This window comes from Nannospalax galili, unplaced genomic scaffold, assembly GCF_000622305.1.
Source record: "Nannospalax galili isolate Female #2095 unplaced genomic scaffold, S.galili_v1.0 scaffold726, whole genome shotgun sequence".
Taxonomy (NCBI): Eukaryota; Metazoa; Chordata; class Mammalia; order Rodentia; family Spalacidae; genus Nannospalax; species Nannospalax galili.
This window is the reverse complement of record NW_008355253.1, coordinates 2917873-2935764: the sequence shown is the minus strand read 5'-3', so window position 1 is coordinate 2935764 and position 17892 is coordinate 2917873. Positions and strand designations below refer to the sequence as shown.

At 40.0% G+C, this 17892-nt stretch overlaps 1 protein-coding gene across 2 annotated transcripts in view; it reads left to right on the top strand.

Moving 5' to 3' along the window:
• Positions 1–17892, top strand: part of Ctnna2 (catenin alpha 2) — a 1380618-nt gene that overhangs the window by 449517 nt on the left and 913209 nt on the right. For both annotated transcript variants that reach the window (XM_008852324.1, XM_008852323.1), the window contains exon 7: positions 3453–3656. In XM_008852324.1, the coding sequence (XP_008850546.1) occupies positions 3453–3656 (204 nt within the window). The remainder of the gene's footprint in view (positions 1–3452; positions 3657–17892) is intronic.

The window sequence follows — 17892 nt, the reverse complement described above, 5'->3', positions numbered from 1 at the left end:
AGGGAGGGAGGGAGGGAGGGAGGGAGGGAAGGAGGGAGGAAAGAGAGAGTGCAGAGACAGAGAGAATTTAATTAATTGATCCCCCTGGAAGAGTTTACAGACAGTACTTGTACAGATGGCAGGATAGAGCAGAAACACCTGTCTTCTCCAGAGAGCCATCAGCAGTGCCAAGGCCTCCCTATGACTTTTGCCACCATTTGGACAATCATACACATACCATGGCACAAGGAGCAAATTTCAAGTAGCACATTTTGGAGTTCGGTCACCAGTTCTTTATTCCTTTTCTAAGCTAGAAGAGAACACAAACGCCCAAGGCTGCTACAGAGTACCTGTCTCCTGTCTGCAGACCTCAGGCATTTACGCTGTGAATGAGAAAGGGAAATGTGACCAACTAGAGATTGTCTAGTAAGTCCAAGATTCTTATAGACTCTAGTCTGTGTTTCTTCTCTAGGTCAGAACCTGTCTACATTCATCATTCAAGACCTTAGGATTCCTTGACTTGGATCTTTGTCTGTTGATGGGATTTGCATTTTAATAGCAACCAAAGCTTTGAAGCCACGAATACTTTCAGCACAAACTTCCGCAAATAATCTGGGATATTTCAGAGGGCTATGGCAGACTAGGCACATAGCTGAGCTTACACTGTGGTAACTAAGAAGTTATTCTGTAGAAGACAAGAATCATAACCACATCTTTCACTCTTCTCTCTTTCTTTTTATAGCACTGAGCACCGAAGTAGGCATGTGGTAATACCTCAGTAGGTGGTAGTAAATTGGCAAGAATTACTTACTTTGTTTTCCTTGTGTTTGTGGTACAGTAAGTTGTAATTTTACTCTTTTCCAATTTTACTAAATTTTAAGAAATGGTGACCATCAATGGAAATAGTAGTTGAGTGAGAATGACACATTAGAAAATTCCATGACTGGAAGACCGTCCCCCATCACTGCCAGTCTAGCTCTTGGGCCTCTGCATATGTGCCTTTGTACTAGTTACTTTTCACATTAATGCAACAAGCTACCTGGCAAAAACAACTTAAAGAAGAGCTAGTTTCTTTTGGCTCACAGGCCAGGACATGAAGCCCATTATAACGCGGGTAGTATGGCCTAGAAGCAAGCAGGACATGGCTGGCCCTACTTTGTCCACAGTAAGGAAGCAGAGAGTGATCAGTTCTGATGCTCAGTTCACACTCTCTTTTTTATTCAGTCCAGGCCCCCAAGTACAGAATGGTGCTAGCTCTCAATTAGAGTGAGTCTTCCTGCCTCAATTATGACACAGCCTGAAAGTTGTCTTCTTGGTGATTCTAGATTCCATCAATATGACAAGTGAGACTAGTCATCATTCTCCAATGAACATGAGCACCCCCACTTTCTGAAACAGGTCATTCTCCTTTGATTAGCATTGGTAGGATGATCTTCCTTGCTTCTAGCAGGAGTATGCTCCCCAAGAGAAAACAACCTTTGGGCAATGTGAATGTCTCCTTTCTGCTTCATGCAGTTGTAACTCTATTCTCCAAGCACAACAGCCAGCATCTTTGTCAGAGCAGCTCACTGAATTCTGGCTTGTCGACATTCCATTGTGGAAAGAGGATGCTGGGAGGGTCATTGGACCCTCACCTGAGATTCTGAGCTCTCCCTACTCCACTTCTAAACCTGCTGTGTAGAATTCTACCCTCATTTCATATAGTCTTATGGTCTTGGGAGATGCTAGAGTATGGAATGTTTGTAAGGTTAGCAGGAGTGGGGACTCTATCCCTGAAACTATGCAGAAGTTACTCCCCATGCGAGGGGAGAGTTTTCACTGGTACAGCTGATTGAAGTCACCTATGTTCCTGTAAAGAACCCCTTATCCATGCTCTGTAAGTAAGCCCAAGGAAATTATTGGTTCCTCAAGTTGGACTTTGGTGGAATTACATGTTAGTTTGTCACTGGAACCCTATAAGAAGAGGCAGACATTTGTTTAGGTCTCTCCTAGGGAAAAAGTTCCAGCAATGACAATTATTATCATGTGTCTTGTTCATCTCTCTACTTCCTTATCTGGTAGCAAGTTCTCTGCTCCTACCCTTCCAACCAAACCTCCTAACCACTTCAATGTTCCCGTCCTTCTGCATGCCCTTTGTATAAATGACTTTTCTTATCACTGTGACAGAATATGGCAAAAGTAACTTTAAAAAAGAGGGAGGATTTATTTGGACTCATAATTTGATGGGATATAGTCCACCAGGCAAGGCATGGTGGCAGGAAACTGGAACATCATACATGTTCACATCTATAGAAGAAACGGAAGTGGGGAACAGTAGGACGGGAGCTAGGCTTTAAACCTCAAGACTGGCCCTACCAGTGGTTCATTTCCTCCAACTAGACTCCACCTGCCAAAGAGTCCCACAGCCTCTCAAAGCAGCACCACTACTTGTAGACCAGGTGTTCAAATATGTGGACCTGTGGGGGACATTTCACATGTGAACTTGACACACTAGGATTCTATTAGCTGAGTCTTCTGTGGTCTTAGTTTGCTAATACAACAGTCTTTATCTTGTCTGCAAGCTCTTCAGCCTTTGCAGGGGCCAGTATAAGATCTCCTCACAGTACCATCCTCCTTTCAGAAAAGTCTTTATTTTCTTTCTTAAATAAAGATTTTATGATTCATTTATGTGTTTCTGTGCATGGCTGTGCATGTGTATGCTGGTGTATGTGGGTGCTCCAAAAGAGGGTATTGGATCCCCTGGAGCTGAAGTTATAGATGGTTTCGAGCCATGTGGTATTGATGCTGGGAACTAAACTCAGTTCCTCTAGAAGAATAAGCAGCATTCTTAATTGCTGAACCATCACTCAAAAACATTTTATTTTCAAATGTAGCTCTTCAGGCATATGTCAGTACTTTTAATAGAGAGAAAGCACACTCACATGCACATATTCTGGATTCTTTTGTATAAAAGTTAAATTTTACATTAAAGGTGGTAGTTCTTAGTTGGGAATTAGCCTGTTGGGTCCTATTTGCAGAGGTTTCCAAAGACATCTACCTTGAGACCATCTGCAGTTTTCCAGGAAGATAGTGTATGTACACATCTCAGGCAGCTAATGCCTGTTTAAACTGTTGATTACAAATCATGTCTTAGCTCTCAAATCTTGCCCCAGTCCCCCAGTGCTTTGTTTGAAGGCGACCAAGGCGGTGTCACAATCTCATTTGAAAATGCCTTTGCCCAGAAAACCTTTGCTGCAAACCCTCTTCAAACATGTGCTGTTCACAACCTGAAGATTACATTTAGGGCAGAAACTAATTAAAAAAAAATCTCCCAATAGTTAGTGCTTTCTCAAGAATTTTCTAGAATTTGTCTCAGTATCCGGTTCTTCCTCTGGAGAAGGGCTGTCGTCCTGACTTCAGATCTCTGCTTTAGAAAACAAGAGTCCGGAAGCACCGTTCCTTCCCTGCTCACTTCTTTCTTGTGACCCCTTCAGAATAAGATCATCCTGGATCCCATGACGTTCAGCGAGGCAAGGTTCCGGCCTTCCCTGGAGGAAAGACTAGAGAGCATCATCAGTGGGGCTGCGCTCATGGCAGACTCTTCCTGCACGCGGGATGACCGTCGTGAGCGCATCGTGGCAGAGTGCAACGCTGTGCGCCAGGCACTTCAGGACCTTCTCAGCGAGTACATGAATAACGTAAGTTTGAAGGCCCAGGCTCCTCACCCTCTGTTCTTGATGAATTCATCAAGCACTCGGTACTCTTGTCGCTGTTATGAAAGCATGCATAGATGTAAATGAGGACAGATGTTCCTGAAGAGTGTCAGATTTTCGTCACCGGGCTGCTCTGGAACAGCCTGTGCCCTGATTTCGTTTTCAAATGCATGTTCAGGGTGGAAGAGATGAATGGAGTGTGAAATCTTGGGAAACCTTTTCGATTTACTTGAGTGATGTCGTTTTGGTCATTTTAGTGACTGAAATTTGATTTAGACAGAATTTTAATTAAAGTTGGGTGCTTGATGGAAACAAGGGAAGCTGTGCCAAGTCATCTTTTACAAAGAGCATTTTCAATGCTAAAAATAGAAATAGACGCTGATCTTGAACCCTCAAAGACATTAATAAGCACAGCATGTTTTTTAAAGTGATTCTTTGGGGTCTTTTAAGGTGGAAAAATTCTAGTTGCAAGAAAACCTGGAAGGCTTTACTTGATTCAGTCTTCGGGCAGGAATTCTTAGGAATATTTGTGCGTTTTCGAATAAGCATGAGTGGGGCTTCATTATTTGTGACACAGACAGCAGTCATCCTCTGTACTAATAAATTGTGTCTATTTTTTGCATGCCTGTAAATTGCGAGGAGATGGCTTCCATATTGTTGACTTTGAAAGGCACTAAACTATAGTTCAGTTCATTTGCTACATTCGTTTAACTGGGGTGATACACAGAGGTTATATTAATAAATGATCAATGTGCCCCCTGTGAATAATTCCTCAATTTGAGAGGATCCAGTGCAAGTTGGAGGAAAAATGTTTATGGATCAAGTCAGGTCTTGTCAGAATGCAGTGCTGAGGTGGGCTAACAGGGATGCTGAGAATTCTGCTCCCCCCTTTGTATTTTAATGAAACACCTATGACAGTGCTGGGTCAGAGCAGCGTCCAGTGGATCTCATCTTAAGTAAATACTTGCATCTAGTAGACCAAGCAATGAGCCAGCACTGGGAGTGACAGTCTTCTTCCTGCTAGACTCTCAGAGAGCTTTTTTCTGTCAGTGTCTCAGAGAACCTCATCTGAAAAGATGTGTAATGAGACAAGCTTAGAAACTAAGTTACCAAATCTGTTTTCTGTGCCAATGAGATGGCTCAGTGGTTGAAAGAGTTGCAGCTAAGCCTGGCAAACTGAGTTCCATCCCCAGGACCCACATGGTGGAAGGAGAGAACTGACTCCTGTATGTTGTTTTCTGACCTCCACACATGTACTATGGTACAAGTGTCCCCCAATAATAAATAAATATAGTTTAAAATATAAAAATCTGTTATTTTCATGAACCTTTAGATGGTTTTGTTTTTTCTTTTTTTTGAAAACTTGCTCATGTTCAGCACACTACAAATAAAATATGGTACCCACCTACACATGAGGATTATTCTATAGGATGCTGCACATTCCATGGTTTCAGTATATGAATGGTATGTTGGGTCCAGCTAGAGATGTTGGTTGCCAGTAGCTCTCCCAACCTGAGCAAATCTTTTGTATACTGGATATTTTGGAAGAGATTGCTCATGAAATCTGGAATTCTGCTTGCTGTTGTTTTTTAACAGAAGAGCAAAAGGCTAATGACATGTCTGTGCAATTTGTCTTTATATTGAGGCACACAGGTATTTCCACCAATGAAAAATATTGCCAAAGAAGGTAGGAGAATCTATGGAAATAGTGTTCTTAGGATCATAATACGAATAAATATGAAGAAAGTATGTTCTTGTAAACAAAATGGTCACAGACTATGATGAAAGAAGAGTTGACAGAAATCTGACTTGTAATTTTTGGTTTGGTGTTCAGAATACCATCAAAGTAGAAGAGATTTGTATTTTCTCTTTCAATGTTTTACAGATCGGCAAGTTTGATGGATTTTTTTATTTTATTGACTCTCAGTTCTTTTTTGTCAGAAAATTGTGATACAAGAATGTTTTGCACTTTCATTGAAGTCTTGGTTTCTATTTTGATAAGGTTGCAACATAGATAGAAGGGTATAGTATTCAAATTTCAAAGCATACAAATTATATTCACATCAAAGCCTGAAACAAAACACATCCCACTGGAGTTCTTATCTAAACTATATACTGTTTTCTTGAACTTCACAAGAAGTGATTTCAGGGTAGAATTGTATGAAGCCTCAAGGCCACCATGATCTCTATGTGGTAATTTCTACTGTCACAAAACCAATTTATTCTTATTTAAAAATAGCATATATTAATTTAAAGACACAAGTGCATGTCCATGCCTTGACTGTAAAGTCTGTTGTAGTTAACAGAGACTTGGTCCATTATTGCTGTGCTTTATCAATTTTGTAAGCCATGGGAGCAAATATAAATTATCACATCTTAATGTGCTAGGTAATATCATTAGAATTAAGAAATCATGAAAATGAAAAGAATAGATTGAAACCTTGGCATAATGGTAATTTCTGAATTCCAAAATGTCTTGATTAGACCCTATTGAACATTTGACTTGTAATATCCCCTTTGGATCCAAAGCTTCCATAAGGCCATGTACTTTCCAGGTTGTGTGAAGTAGAGATGGAGATTTCAGAGGGCTGCTGGGTAATAACTGATGGGGAGAAAGCAGTCTTCCTGGGGGAAGGTTTGCCCACATGTGTTATGCTGACCTCAGAAGGAGGTCTTTGTTTGTTCGATGTTTCCATGAACATTTGATTCAATGAATGTACGTGTATGATTTGAAGATGCAACAGAAGTTGTGAACTTTAAAGAAACAGTGGTAGGACAAAAAAAAAAAGCCATGTGAGCAGACACAGGAAGAAAAGTCATACTCATAGAGCCAGGGATAGCTTGGAAGAGGTTTTAGGAAATGAGTTTAGGAAAACCTTGAGTTAGGAAGACCTTAAGTTATTCTATTCAGCTTCAGATACATCCACAAGTGAGGCTTTTCTTTAACGCTGTCCACCTTTTAATAGATTTTCGTTATGGTCATATGTGGGGTTTAATGAATAGAGGCTCTTTTTCAAAAAAAAATGCCTGACCTGAAAATATAAATTTGGATCTGTGTCATAAGTGTGATTGTTAGAGTGCAGTGCTGAATGTCATAAATTGTTTCAAATTAAAATGAACCCATAAACTTTCCTCTGGAACCTATAATTTTATTGCAACTTAATTTGCAAACTATAAACTGTCATTATTTAAAAGTATTAAAAGTAACCTCATAATAGTATGCAAGGGAGTATGGTGCTTTGCTAATAAGAATTTTATAAAGGATTGAAATTTACAGTGTTTCATCCATTCAACAAATGTATACTGCCAGCCTCTTTTGTACCAGTCATCCTTGTAGGGATGCAGGAGGAAACAAAATCAAACTCTCTGCCCTCACAGGGCTTACACCCAAGAAAGAGAAAACATATATCATATGCATGAGTGATCTGAATGAAAGTTATTTCAGACAGTGATGAGCACAGAGGCAAAATATAAAATGTGGGAGGAAAGGAGGGAGGGAGGGAGGCAGGAAATGCTGAAAGTATAGAAACCCTGGAACATGAAACCATGATAGTTTAAAGACGTTCTGGAAGTTAAGGGACAGAGAGAACAGGAGGATGGAGGACCAGTAAGGGCAAAGGACTTGTTATTCACAAGCACCTGATATATCTGGGCACCCACAGGGAAGCAAATGACTATTGAGTCAGTTTGGGGAAATATGGGATGGAGGGTATGAAGGGATGAAGCATCGGTCTCTACTGGGACATTGCACAGGATTTGACTTTCGTGCTTATTGACTGAGAGGCCATCAGAGTGAAGAATGCCTTGATTCAGGTATGGAGAACAGTCTGTGGAGGTGTTAGAGAAAGAAAGACGGAAGATAGGTGAAGAGAATCTGGGTCCTCGAGTGATCTGTGATAGTGTGTTCCCCTGGGCCAAGTGAAAGCAGTAGAGGTGGTGTGAAGCATCCACATTTTGACTGCAATTTTAATAAAACTTTTCTTAAGAGATAACCCATGAGAATAATGTGTCTGCTCTAGGAATATAAAATAGACATTGGGCACCCTGAATGATAGTTGAAGACATGTCAGCTGCAACTGTTGTGAAATCTTCATTTGGGTTGAATTGCAAAGAAAATTCTGATTTACTCCAACATGGTAACAATTTATAACAAGCTCACTTAGCTGTGCTTGGATACTTTGCTAGAAGAATTGTATTTGAATAGGCAGCTACGTAGAAAAATTCTCTTTTAAAATTCTATTCCCTAAAATATGTACGTATGCTTCACATTCTTATAAATACAAAACACAAGAAAGAAGAATATACATACTAAGTACTAAAACGCAATGCAGACAAAACTGTAAGAAAAATTTAATCCTTATTCTAGGTACTAAAACAGTAAATGTGGAACACTGAGAGCCAGTGAACTGTTCCCTCTTCGTGCACAATTCATCACTGGGCCTTGATGAGAATACTGGATTTTGATGTGCCTGGACCCCGTGTGCTATGGTGCTATGCACCCTGGTTCAATTTTATATGAATACACTCTTTTTATAGCTCAAAATGTTTTATTTATGTGTGTGTCTGTGTGTGTGTCTGTGCATGTGTGTGTGCGCACTTCAGTTTCCCCAGAGCTTGAGTTATTGGTGATTGTGAACTGCCTTAAATGAATGCTGGGAAGTGAATGCTTTTCCTCTCCAAGAGTAGCAGGCGCTCTTTGCCATTGAACCATCTCTCCAGCCCATCCAAATATTTTTTAAATACTAATGAACCGTGTTACCAACAAAAAAATTATGGGGCTGGGGAGATGACTTTATGGGTAAAATGCTTGTTGTAAAGCACGAGGACCTTAATTTCATTCCCAGCATCCATGTATAAGTGGGACGTGACAATATGTGTCTGTAACCCCATGTGTCTGTTATCTGAGGGCTCACTGGCAATCTAGTCTGGCCAAAATAGCATGCTCCATGTTCAATCAGTAAATAATTTAGAGAATGATTGAGAAAGACATCCCAAAGTTGACCCTGGCTTTCACTGTCGCCTGCACAGGAGACACTCCTGCAGTGTGCGCGCGCGCACACACACACACACACACACACACACACACACACACAATTAGAGAGAAACTGTATAGTGATGGCACAGACTTTTTTTCTGGATGATGTGATTTTTTTGTGGATGATGCCTTTACTGGTCTCTGCAGAGTGATATGCATTTGTACTTTTAAGAATAAGATTATATATGAATAAATGGATCCAAATTTCTTTTCAACACTCTGGAAGCATCTAACTGGATTCCTGCCCTTAATTTGAAAATCACTGTTGAAATGCAGGTGGTCAAAACACACATTGACACATCGATGTGGAGATGTATACACAATCTCAAGTTCTTGAGACATTTTTATCCTAGCCTGTGTTCCATAGTGAAATTTAACAAATTGCGTATATTAGTTATTTTATGTTGATGTGATAAAATACCATAACCAAAAATAACTTGGAGGAGAAAGAGGTTTATTTTGACTTACAGCTCCAGTGGAGATACAGTCTAAGTCTATTGCAATGGGAAATGCACAGCAGCAGGGGGGTGAGGTCAGTCTGGCATTCAGGAAGCAGAGTGATTACATTTCATCCTTGCAAAGGATGAAAAGAGGGAGAGAACTAGAAGTAGGGCCAAACTATACAATGTGAAAACCACCCCCAGTAATACACTTTTTCCAACAAGTTTCCAGCTCTTGAAGGCTCCATACCTTTCCCAAGCAGCACCACTGACTTGGGACCCAGTACTCAAATATATGAGCATGTGAGGGACATTTGTTATTCAAACCACAACAATGATGCTTCTGACAAAGCCCATTTGTGGGAGTATGAGGATGTAGAGAGGTCCATAAAAGTTATTTGAAGCCTTATTCTGGAGTCGAAACCCACAACAGTGCTTAAATCCAAAACAGAGTTTCTCAGCGCCTTCTTTTAACTATTTTTATCTTTTCAGTTTTCATATGTGTGTATTTATGTTGAGCATATTCTCCCCTACACTTTTCTCTGTCCTCCCTTTTCTCATCTATCCAAATACTCCCTTTTGCCCCTTGACAATCTCACTTCTACTTTTATGACATTTAAGTATAAATGATTTTATGTATTTGGAGAAAAATCTATCTTCCTCAATATTGTATGCCTTACTGATAAACTGATATGCAGGAAAACCAGACCTCAGGTAAAAGTGGCCTTTTTTCTCTTTTTATTTTGTTTTGATTTTAAGTATAATACACATATGTATTCTTGTAAAGAACTAAAAGTAAGCATGAAAATATAACATCATTTTTTATCTCAACCCCTATATACAATTGCTGAGAAAACTTGGGTATGTGCCTTTCTGAAGTTTATGAGCTGATAGAACTGTTTTAGTTGTTTTCATACCCACAATCGTGTTATTCCTCGATTTAGAAAATGACGAAATAGATTGGATTGTAAGTGGTATTTTGTAATCTATTTCCTATACTCGATATATTGTGGATATGTTACCATACAAATAAATATTCTCTAACCTGATGTTTCCTGAGTGCATAGTATTTTATTAGGTGAGTATTTAATACCTGACTTGGAAGCAGCTTATTTTGAGCATACGTGTAAAGAAGAATATTGAGAAAGATAAGTAGAGGAGCTTTACCCTAGCAGTATGGTCTGACATAGAAGCAAAGCAGGACTAGGCAACATGATAGGAAAGGGGTCAGCACAGAGTTTAACGTGTAGGTTTAACATCCCTGAATTTTGTGAATTAAACATGCTCATATAAAGAAAATGTAAATGCCTTTGAGGGTCTGGTTTAAATTAACATATTTGGTCAGTGCTTTTGTTTTATTTTATGTTGTTTGGGTTTTTAATCTTTTTTATATATTTTTTCAGTCTGTTTGTTTTGAAACAAGTTCTTGTTATGTAGCCTAGGTTGCGGCTGAACTCCAGGAAGTTCAGTTGGCTCAGTTTTCAGGTGAACATTCTATGTGTAAAGGTGGGTGCAGCACTGGTGTGTGCCTATAATCCCAGCATCTCAAACGTCTGCGGTAGAAAGATTTTAGGTTCAAGGGCAACTTGGACATTGTAGGAAAACTCCATCTTAAATAAATAAATAACAAGAAAACATTCCCCTAAAATTAATTTATTTTTTTTCTGTGTTTTGCTAATTTTCTGTATAAATTTAAGTTTTGTTTTAAATCAAGATTTCTTTGTATCTCCTGTATCTATATTCAGCTGAGAAGAGTCCTGGACAACTATTGGGGAAGCTCAGTATCTAATTTTGATCGCAGACCTTACAGAAAATAGAAAGTGTCTGAAGGAAATGCCACCAGAAAGATGTTTTTGTCATAGAAATCACCACTCTGCCATATTCTCTTCTTATTGGAGGCAAAAGAAGACCCAACAGTGGAAACTACTTAAGAATATAAGGCTGGAAATGGAGCTCAGATTGCTGAGTGCTTGCTTGGCATGTAAGAAACCCTGTAACAAGAGCTGCTTTATCACTTACAATAGGTCAGATGGACATACCCTCTTACCCTCAGCTTTCCCAGTTGTAAAGTCCTCAGAACAGAATCCATACTGTCTGGGAGGCACTTGGAGATAATGATGAGATGGCAGTCATCATGTACTCAATATCAAGGGAGGGCACAGCACCAAGGGAAACTCCTGTCTCCTCCATTTTCTTCCCAATGTTCTCATTCCCTTATTTGGTTTTATTAGCATCAAATAATAAGCCTTATGTAACTACAGAGGCTATCCTAACACTTTTGGAAACGAGTTGGCTAAAAACCCTAAAGGAAAACTTCCTTGGGTATTGGTGGTCCAGGTATAGTTCTTTTCTTCTGGTCCCTAGATTACCAGAGATATGTCAGTCTGTGTATTCCTGCCTTAAGGTACCATGCATGGGACAATAGTCATAGCTATTTACAAGGCCAGAGAAGAATGCAATGACAGTCCTCATAAAATTAGAAGAGTTTTAGAGTACTTATGCAGGAGTCCTGGGAGTCAGGAAGGCTAAATCCAAAGTTCAGGCCTATAAACACTTAGAAGTTGGGCACATGTTTTGAATTCAATCATATCTCAGATAGGCTTGGTTGAATAAGGAGATGGGGTATAATCCTGTTAGCTTCTGTTAAGGCTTTTCTCTTTATTGGCATGTGCTAATGGTTAATAGGAATCTAACAATGAACTTATTACTATAGACAGCAAAAGAGGTGCCCACTGACTCTTGAGCAGGAAGAATTTGGGACAGAAGAATTTTCATCAAAATGAAGCTCCAGTCTTATCTCATGATTAATTAAGTCTGAACCAGTAACTTCTCAATTCCAGTAAGTCACATTTAATGTTGTTCCGCTGGGGTTTGAGCAAACACATTTTTCTTTGCTCCCATCCCTGCCTTCATTGTTCTTTCTGTCTTTTTCACTCTGTCCCTCATTTTCTTTTTCTTCCCTGTCCCACTGTGTGCCTGCAGAAAATCCTAGGCATTCTTTTGAATGTGTTGATGGCTTTCCAGTGTAAGGGAATTGGTAGGAGTCTCAAAATGTCAAGAAAATAGTAAAGTGGGGTTAACCTAGCAACTGTCATGGCCTAGGCTTGGGGTTTGAATGAGGCATATGGTCATAGAACTCAACACAAAATCCAGCCCAGCTGGGTGGCAGGTCAGATCTAGGACCTTAGTAGAAAGTCTGAATTCCCAGATGGTGACAGCATTAGGGCATGATGTAAGAAAAACAAACTTCCTCACAAAAAGTAAAAATGAGAATATGTACTGTCTTAACCTTTAAAGATCAGTACAGAAAGCACCCCTCTTCCAAGAACCTAACACAAGCCAATAACTATTCATTATCAGGGCCCAAAACTGAGCAATTCTACCATGCTGAGTTTTATCCAGAATTTACTTTGAAGGCAGTCTGGTGGTAGAGTATCAGATACCTTGCAGAACTAAATCCCAGTGTGCTCAGAGGAACTTATTTTATTTTATTTTACTTTTAAAATGTATTTCTGTGGGGGAGGGGCTGTCTGGATTTGAGTGGGAAGTGTATGAAATTTCAAGACCTCAATAAAAAAGATTTATTTTTTATTGTTTGAGAATTTTATAAATGTATACTGTAAAACAGATCATATACACACCCATTTCCCCTCCAAGTCACACCATCCATACCTCTTCCTCCTCGCCACATTATTTTTCTCCTTCCTCATCCTCTTCTTCCTCCTCCTCTTCCTTCTCCTTCTACTTCTTCTTCATAACCCTCTTCATAATCCAGTTAGCACTATTCATACATGAGCAAGTATAGGACCATCCACTGGAATGTACGAAGCCTGCCAGTGGCCACACACTCAAGAAAGAATAATCCTTCCTATCCCAGAAGCCATCAATCTCCAGTAGCAAGGAGCCCATTTTAAATCCTAGTCTCACTTGATTCATAAAGATGATGTTACAAAGAAACTATTTTACACTCTTGAATCACTTGAAACAAATTCAAGCACACTATCATGAATGAGATATGGGCCAAATAACTGATTATAGGTTAAGCTTACAAAGGCTGTGATTAGTAGATACAGGCTCTAAAATATTTTAAAGAAAGTAAAGAGAGCATTGGAAATATGTCAGAGGATCAAGAGACTGTCAGAAATACCTGGGCTGACATGGAATGCAGGACCTGGAGATGTGAGTAGAGGGAAATGGGCTGGATTCTAGGACATGGTGGTCAGGAGGTTCTTGAGTGCTTTGGAACTTGACAAATGGGGAGTAGGAAGCATAGTATGTAAGACTGTCTAGCCTCTTCCTCGAAGAATGATGATACTCATACCATTTTACTGGGGATATGGTCATCTCCTAGCAATCCTAAGTTTAAGTCATCTTGCAGTTAAGGATGAGGAATTCTTCCTGCTTACAGAAGGGAAACAAGACCAATTGAAACAGAAAGTGGAAATAAAAATATATCCCAACAACAAAATCAAATTCTATACTTAAAATTTCTTTCCTAATCAAGCAAATCCCTCAGCAAGTCCTTGAAAGCTCATTCTGAATCATACAAGGTCAGTCAATATGATGAGGAAGAACACACCGAATTAAGAGATAGTCAGGAGTTGTCTTTAACCTAGTCAATGAACAGGGATTGCTGGCAGCCTTGCCTGCCAAGACATCAGATTTGGCCATAAGACCTAAGGCAGCTGGGACAGCACAATCCGTCCATTGATCTCAGGTGAGCTTTTATGATATTTTCAGGGAAGACCTCACAAACTGTCAGATAGATCAGCACGCTATATTTTTTCATCAAACCCATGATCCTAGATAACGTTTCCTCTCAGTTTTCAAAGTGCACAGCAGGCTGAAAACTAGAGTTCTCATTTGTAGGTTGTTTCAACTGAAGCTTTGCATCCCTCTTTGTTTGGGCCTGAAGCTGCCTTAGATACACAGAGAATAATCTTTCCTGATTCATTTAGGAAATTACTATACTTTGATACCTGACTACTTCTCTGGTGGTGATAGGTCTCAGTGTCCAAGGAAGTACAGATCCCTGAGTGACTTTATACTTAACATCACTTTGACTTCAATGGTCTTTCTTTACTCTGTGGAGATGGTTTCTTCTCTACGAACATTTATTTGGAATATGTTCACTTGATTACTTGAGTGTATTTGATTCTGCAGTTGCACCTGGCACGATCCAAACTTATATCCCTTCTTTGAGTTGTTAGTCTCTGGTCCGCTATTGGAATTTAATTCTCATGAACAGGAGCATGATACGGTTTACATACCCCAGTACCTAGTGTACCTTGCATGGCACAAGAGAAGCTATAAGTAGAGACATTTAGGTATTTTTTTAAATAAATAAATGAATTTCCTTTCATTCTTCCTCTTTGATAATAATAAATAATAACAATAGTAAAAGGAAGATGAGCAGGAAAAGGAGAAGAGGTGAAGGAGAAACACAACCCATCTGTTTTATACACTGAGTTTTATGTCTTGGGGCTGTGGTTCCTCCCTGTTCATTACTCAGCTACCAAATGAAATAAGTGCTTAGCAAAGATGAACCCTGCTTGGCTTCCTCTTGCTTCATGTTGCAGTGTTAGTCCTTTTCTATAGTTGGAACTTTGTTTAAGGACCTAGTAGATGTCTACAAGGGCTCTTTGTTATTGTTGTTGTTGTTGTTGTTGTTGTTGTTGTTGTTGTTGTTTGAGACAGGGTCTCATAGCCCAGGCTGTTTTTGAACTTTCCAAGGATGGACTTGAACCCTGACTCTCCTGCCTCAGGCTCCTATGTGCTGGGGTTATAGGCATGTACAAGCATGCCCAATAATCACAGTAATTATTAACAAAGATAAAAATGATACAAAAACACATAATTTGCTTGTTCTTCATTTCAGAGGCCAAGTGGCTTCTGAGGACAATGTGACCTATTTGGACATGTCCATAGAAATGAGACCTTGGGGCTAGGAAAAATTAGCTCAGTGCCAGTAAGTAAGCATTCTGTGGGCTGCCCTGAGAACACTGGAATCATTTAGCTCATCACAAAAGAGTTCCTACATACCTAAAGTGTGAAATCAACCCAGAAGACAAGAGGCATCATTAATTCATTTGAAAATTAGCTATTCCGTCTGCAGGGTCTCCTCTCAGTTAACACAATTACAGTGTCCCGCAAATGGAATTTTTAATCTCTTACTTGAGCAAGTACCCTGATAGTTCATCTTATTTATATTTCATTTTAATTACTGGTATAAGCATGTATTCATGTGTGCCTGTGGGGAGGGTGCACATGCACACTTGTGCGGGTTCATAGACCAGAGGCAGAGATCATGTGTCTTCTATCACTCCCACCTTATTTTTGGAGATAAGGTCTCTAATTAAACCTGGAGCTCATAAGTTTTCCTAGACTAACTGGCCAGCAAGCTCCAGGGATCCTACTGTATCTGCCTGTTAGGACAGGGGTTACATGTATACTCCAACACTTCTAGTTTTTTATGCTGTAAGTGGGCTCCAAACACATGCCCTCAACCTTTCCAGATTTAGTTATCGCCCAGCCCTGGTCATATGATTCTTTAAGTGCAGACTGGCAACTCCTGGTAGAATGAGTGTGGATTAAATAAAGTGTTGTTTTAACTCAACAGAGGTTTAAAATAGTTTCCTTTCTGTCAGTGGGAATAAATAGTGTTAGAAAAAGTTAAGCAAAACATATCTGGCAAAGTCTTGTTGAGCTATGTAGTTCTCAGCTGAGACGTGCAAGCTATCAAAGGAGACTGGCATTGCCTAATTTCTTCTTTGAATCTGTAAGGAAGCGACAAGCAAATCTGAACCAGCATTTCATCCTATGTGGTACTAATTGAAGAGTAGCTATTTGTTCAAAGCTTCAAAATGTCTAGCCTCCACGCCCTCAAACACACCTCTTCCTACACATCTTCCTACACATGAACCGTCCCATTTGTAAGAAGACAGTTCATCATCCTTGGAAGGACTGCCCTCTCTCCATAAGTGCAAGACATGAAACACACACAGATTAGTCAAAATTTATGTGTTAACATCTTTGTTGCTGCCTATTAATTTCTACTTTTGGCTGCAGCTGAAAGACTGAGCTCCTCCTTCAAAGAAATCCATTCCCTAGTTCCCACCTTTAATTGAACTTCTGTCTTAGATTCTTTGCGTGTGTGCGTGTGTGCGTGTGTGTGCATGTGTGTGTGTGTGTGTGTGCGTCTGTGTGTGTGTATCGGTGTCTGTCTGGGTGTCTTTCTGTGTGTGCATGCTTGCGCTCATGCATGAATAGCAGGGTGGGGGTATGGCACGCTGCCTCAGATGTTGTTCCTCAAGAACTGTTCTTGACTTTTGAGACAAGGCTCTCACAGACTTAGAGCCTTCCAAATTGGCTAGGCTGCCTGCCCAGTGACTGAGCCCAGCTTTTTTCGCTCGGATTCTGTGGGATCAAACTCAGGACCTCATGCTTGCAAAGCATGCACCTTACTGAGTTATCAACACAGCCATGTTCTAAGTTGTTCTTTTTTTTTTTTTTTTTTTTTTTTTTTTTTTTTTTTTTTTTTTTTTCAATTCTAGAAATTCCTAAATCTGTGTATCAAACCCAAATAAGGATATTTTTGAAAAACACATATTATAGGGACCCCAACCGGTTCTAAACAAACAGCTCTGCAAGAGCAGAACTAGGAAAAATCATTTGTGTCACCTGTCCCAGAGAATTCTCCTGCCTTTAGTCCTCAGCCACTGTCTTAGTTTCATTTTGTTGCTATGAGAAAGTACACTGAAAAAAGCAACTTATGCGAAAGAGGTTTATTATAGCTCACAATTCCAGGTTACAGTCCACCACCTTGGAAGGTCACAGTGAGAGGAACTTATCACGTTGCATCTCTAGTCAGAGGTAGAGAGGAATGATTTATTGCATGTATGGTTTTGCTCAGTTCTCCAGTCTTACACAGTTCAGGGTCCCATATGTTAGGGAATGGTGCCAGCCACAGTAGGTAGGTTTTCCATCCTCATTAACAGCATTAGCAAAATAAGCCCCCACATGCATGCCCACAGGCCAACCTGCTCCAGACAACCCCTCACTGGGACTCTCTTTCCAGGTCCTTCCTGGAAAGAGTCTTTCTAGTCTAGAAAGACTAGAGCAGCACTGAGAACATCATTACATTCAGAAATAGGTATCAGTTTCTTTATCCTGTTCTCTGCAAATCATCCTTCCCCACCCCAGCCAGGGAACCAACCTCTTGTGAGGAAGAAAACATTTCCCTCTTCATTTCCCCCTAAAATGACTCAAAAAGACATAGGCACGTTCTGTGAGTCTCACTTCAAAACGGAACAAAGGACCAAAGGAACGGGAAAAGCGCGGGCATTGCTCTTTCACTATTTGGCCTGCAATTGTGGTGTTGGGGCTCATCGGTGAGGGCTCTGCTGTCTAATTTTACCATTTGGATCCCTGATAAATAGACCCACAAGTCCTGTGGGAGAGGTGTTTTCCTCTGTATCTAGGAGACTTAGGAACAAAGCAGTTACACGAATTTCGTCTTGCTGCGGACATTGCCTGCTGTTTTGTTTGCCCCCTTGCCCTGTCTGTGAGCTCACCTGCTACTGTTTATAAAGCCTATAAAACAATGGCCCCTTTTTACTTGTGTTATTTATTGATTAATTTACTTTAGTTTTTTCCAGCATTCTTGAAGGATCACCAATCATTTTCCCGAAGTCCCTGTTTTCAGATTTTAGAGCATTCATATGGAAATGAGCAACAGACTATTCTG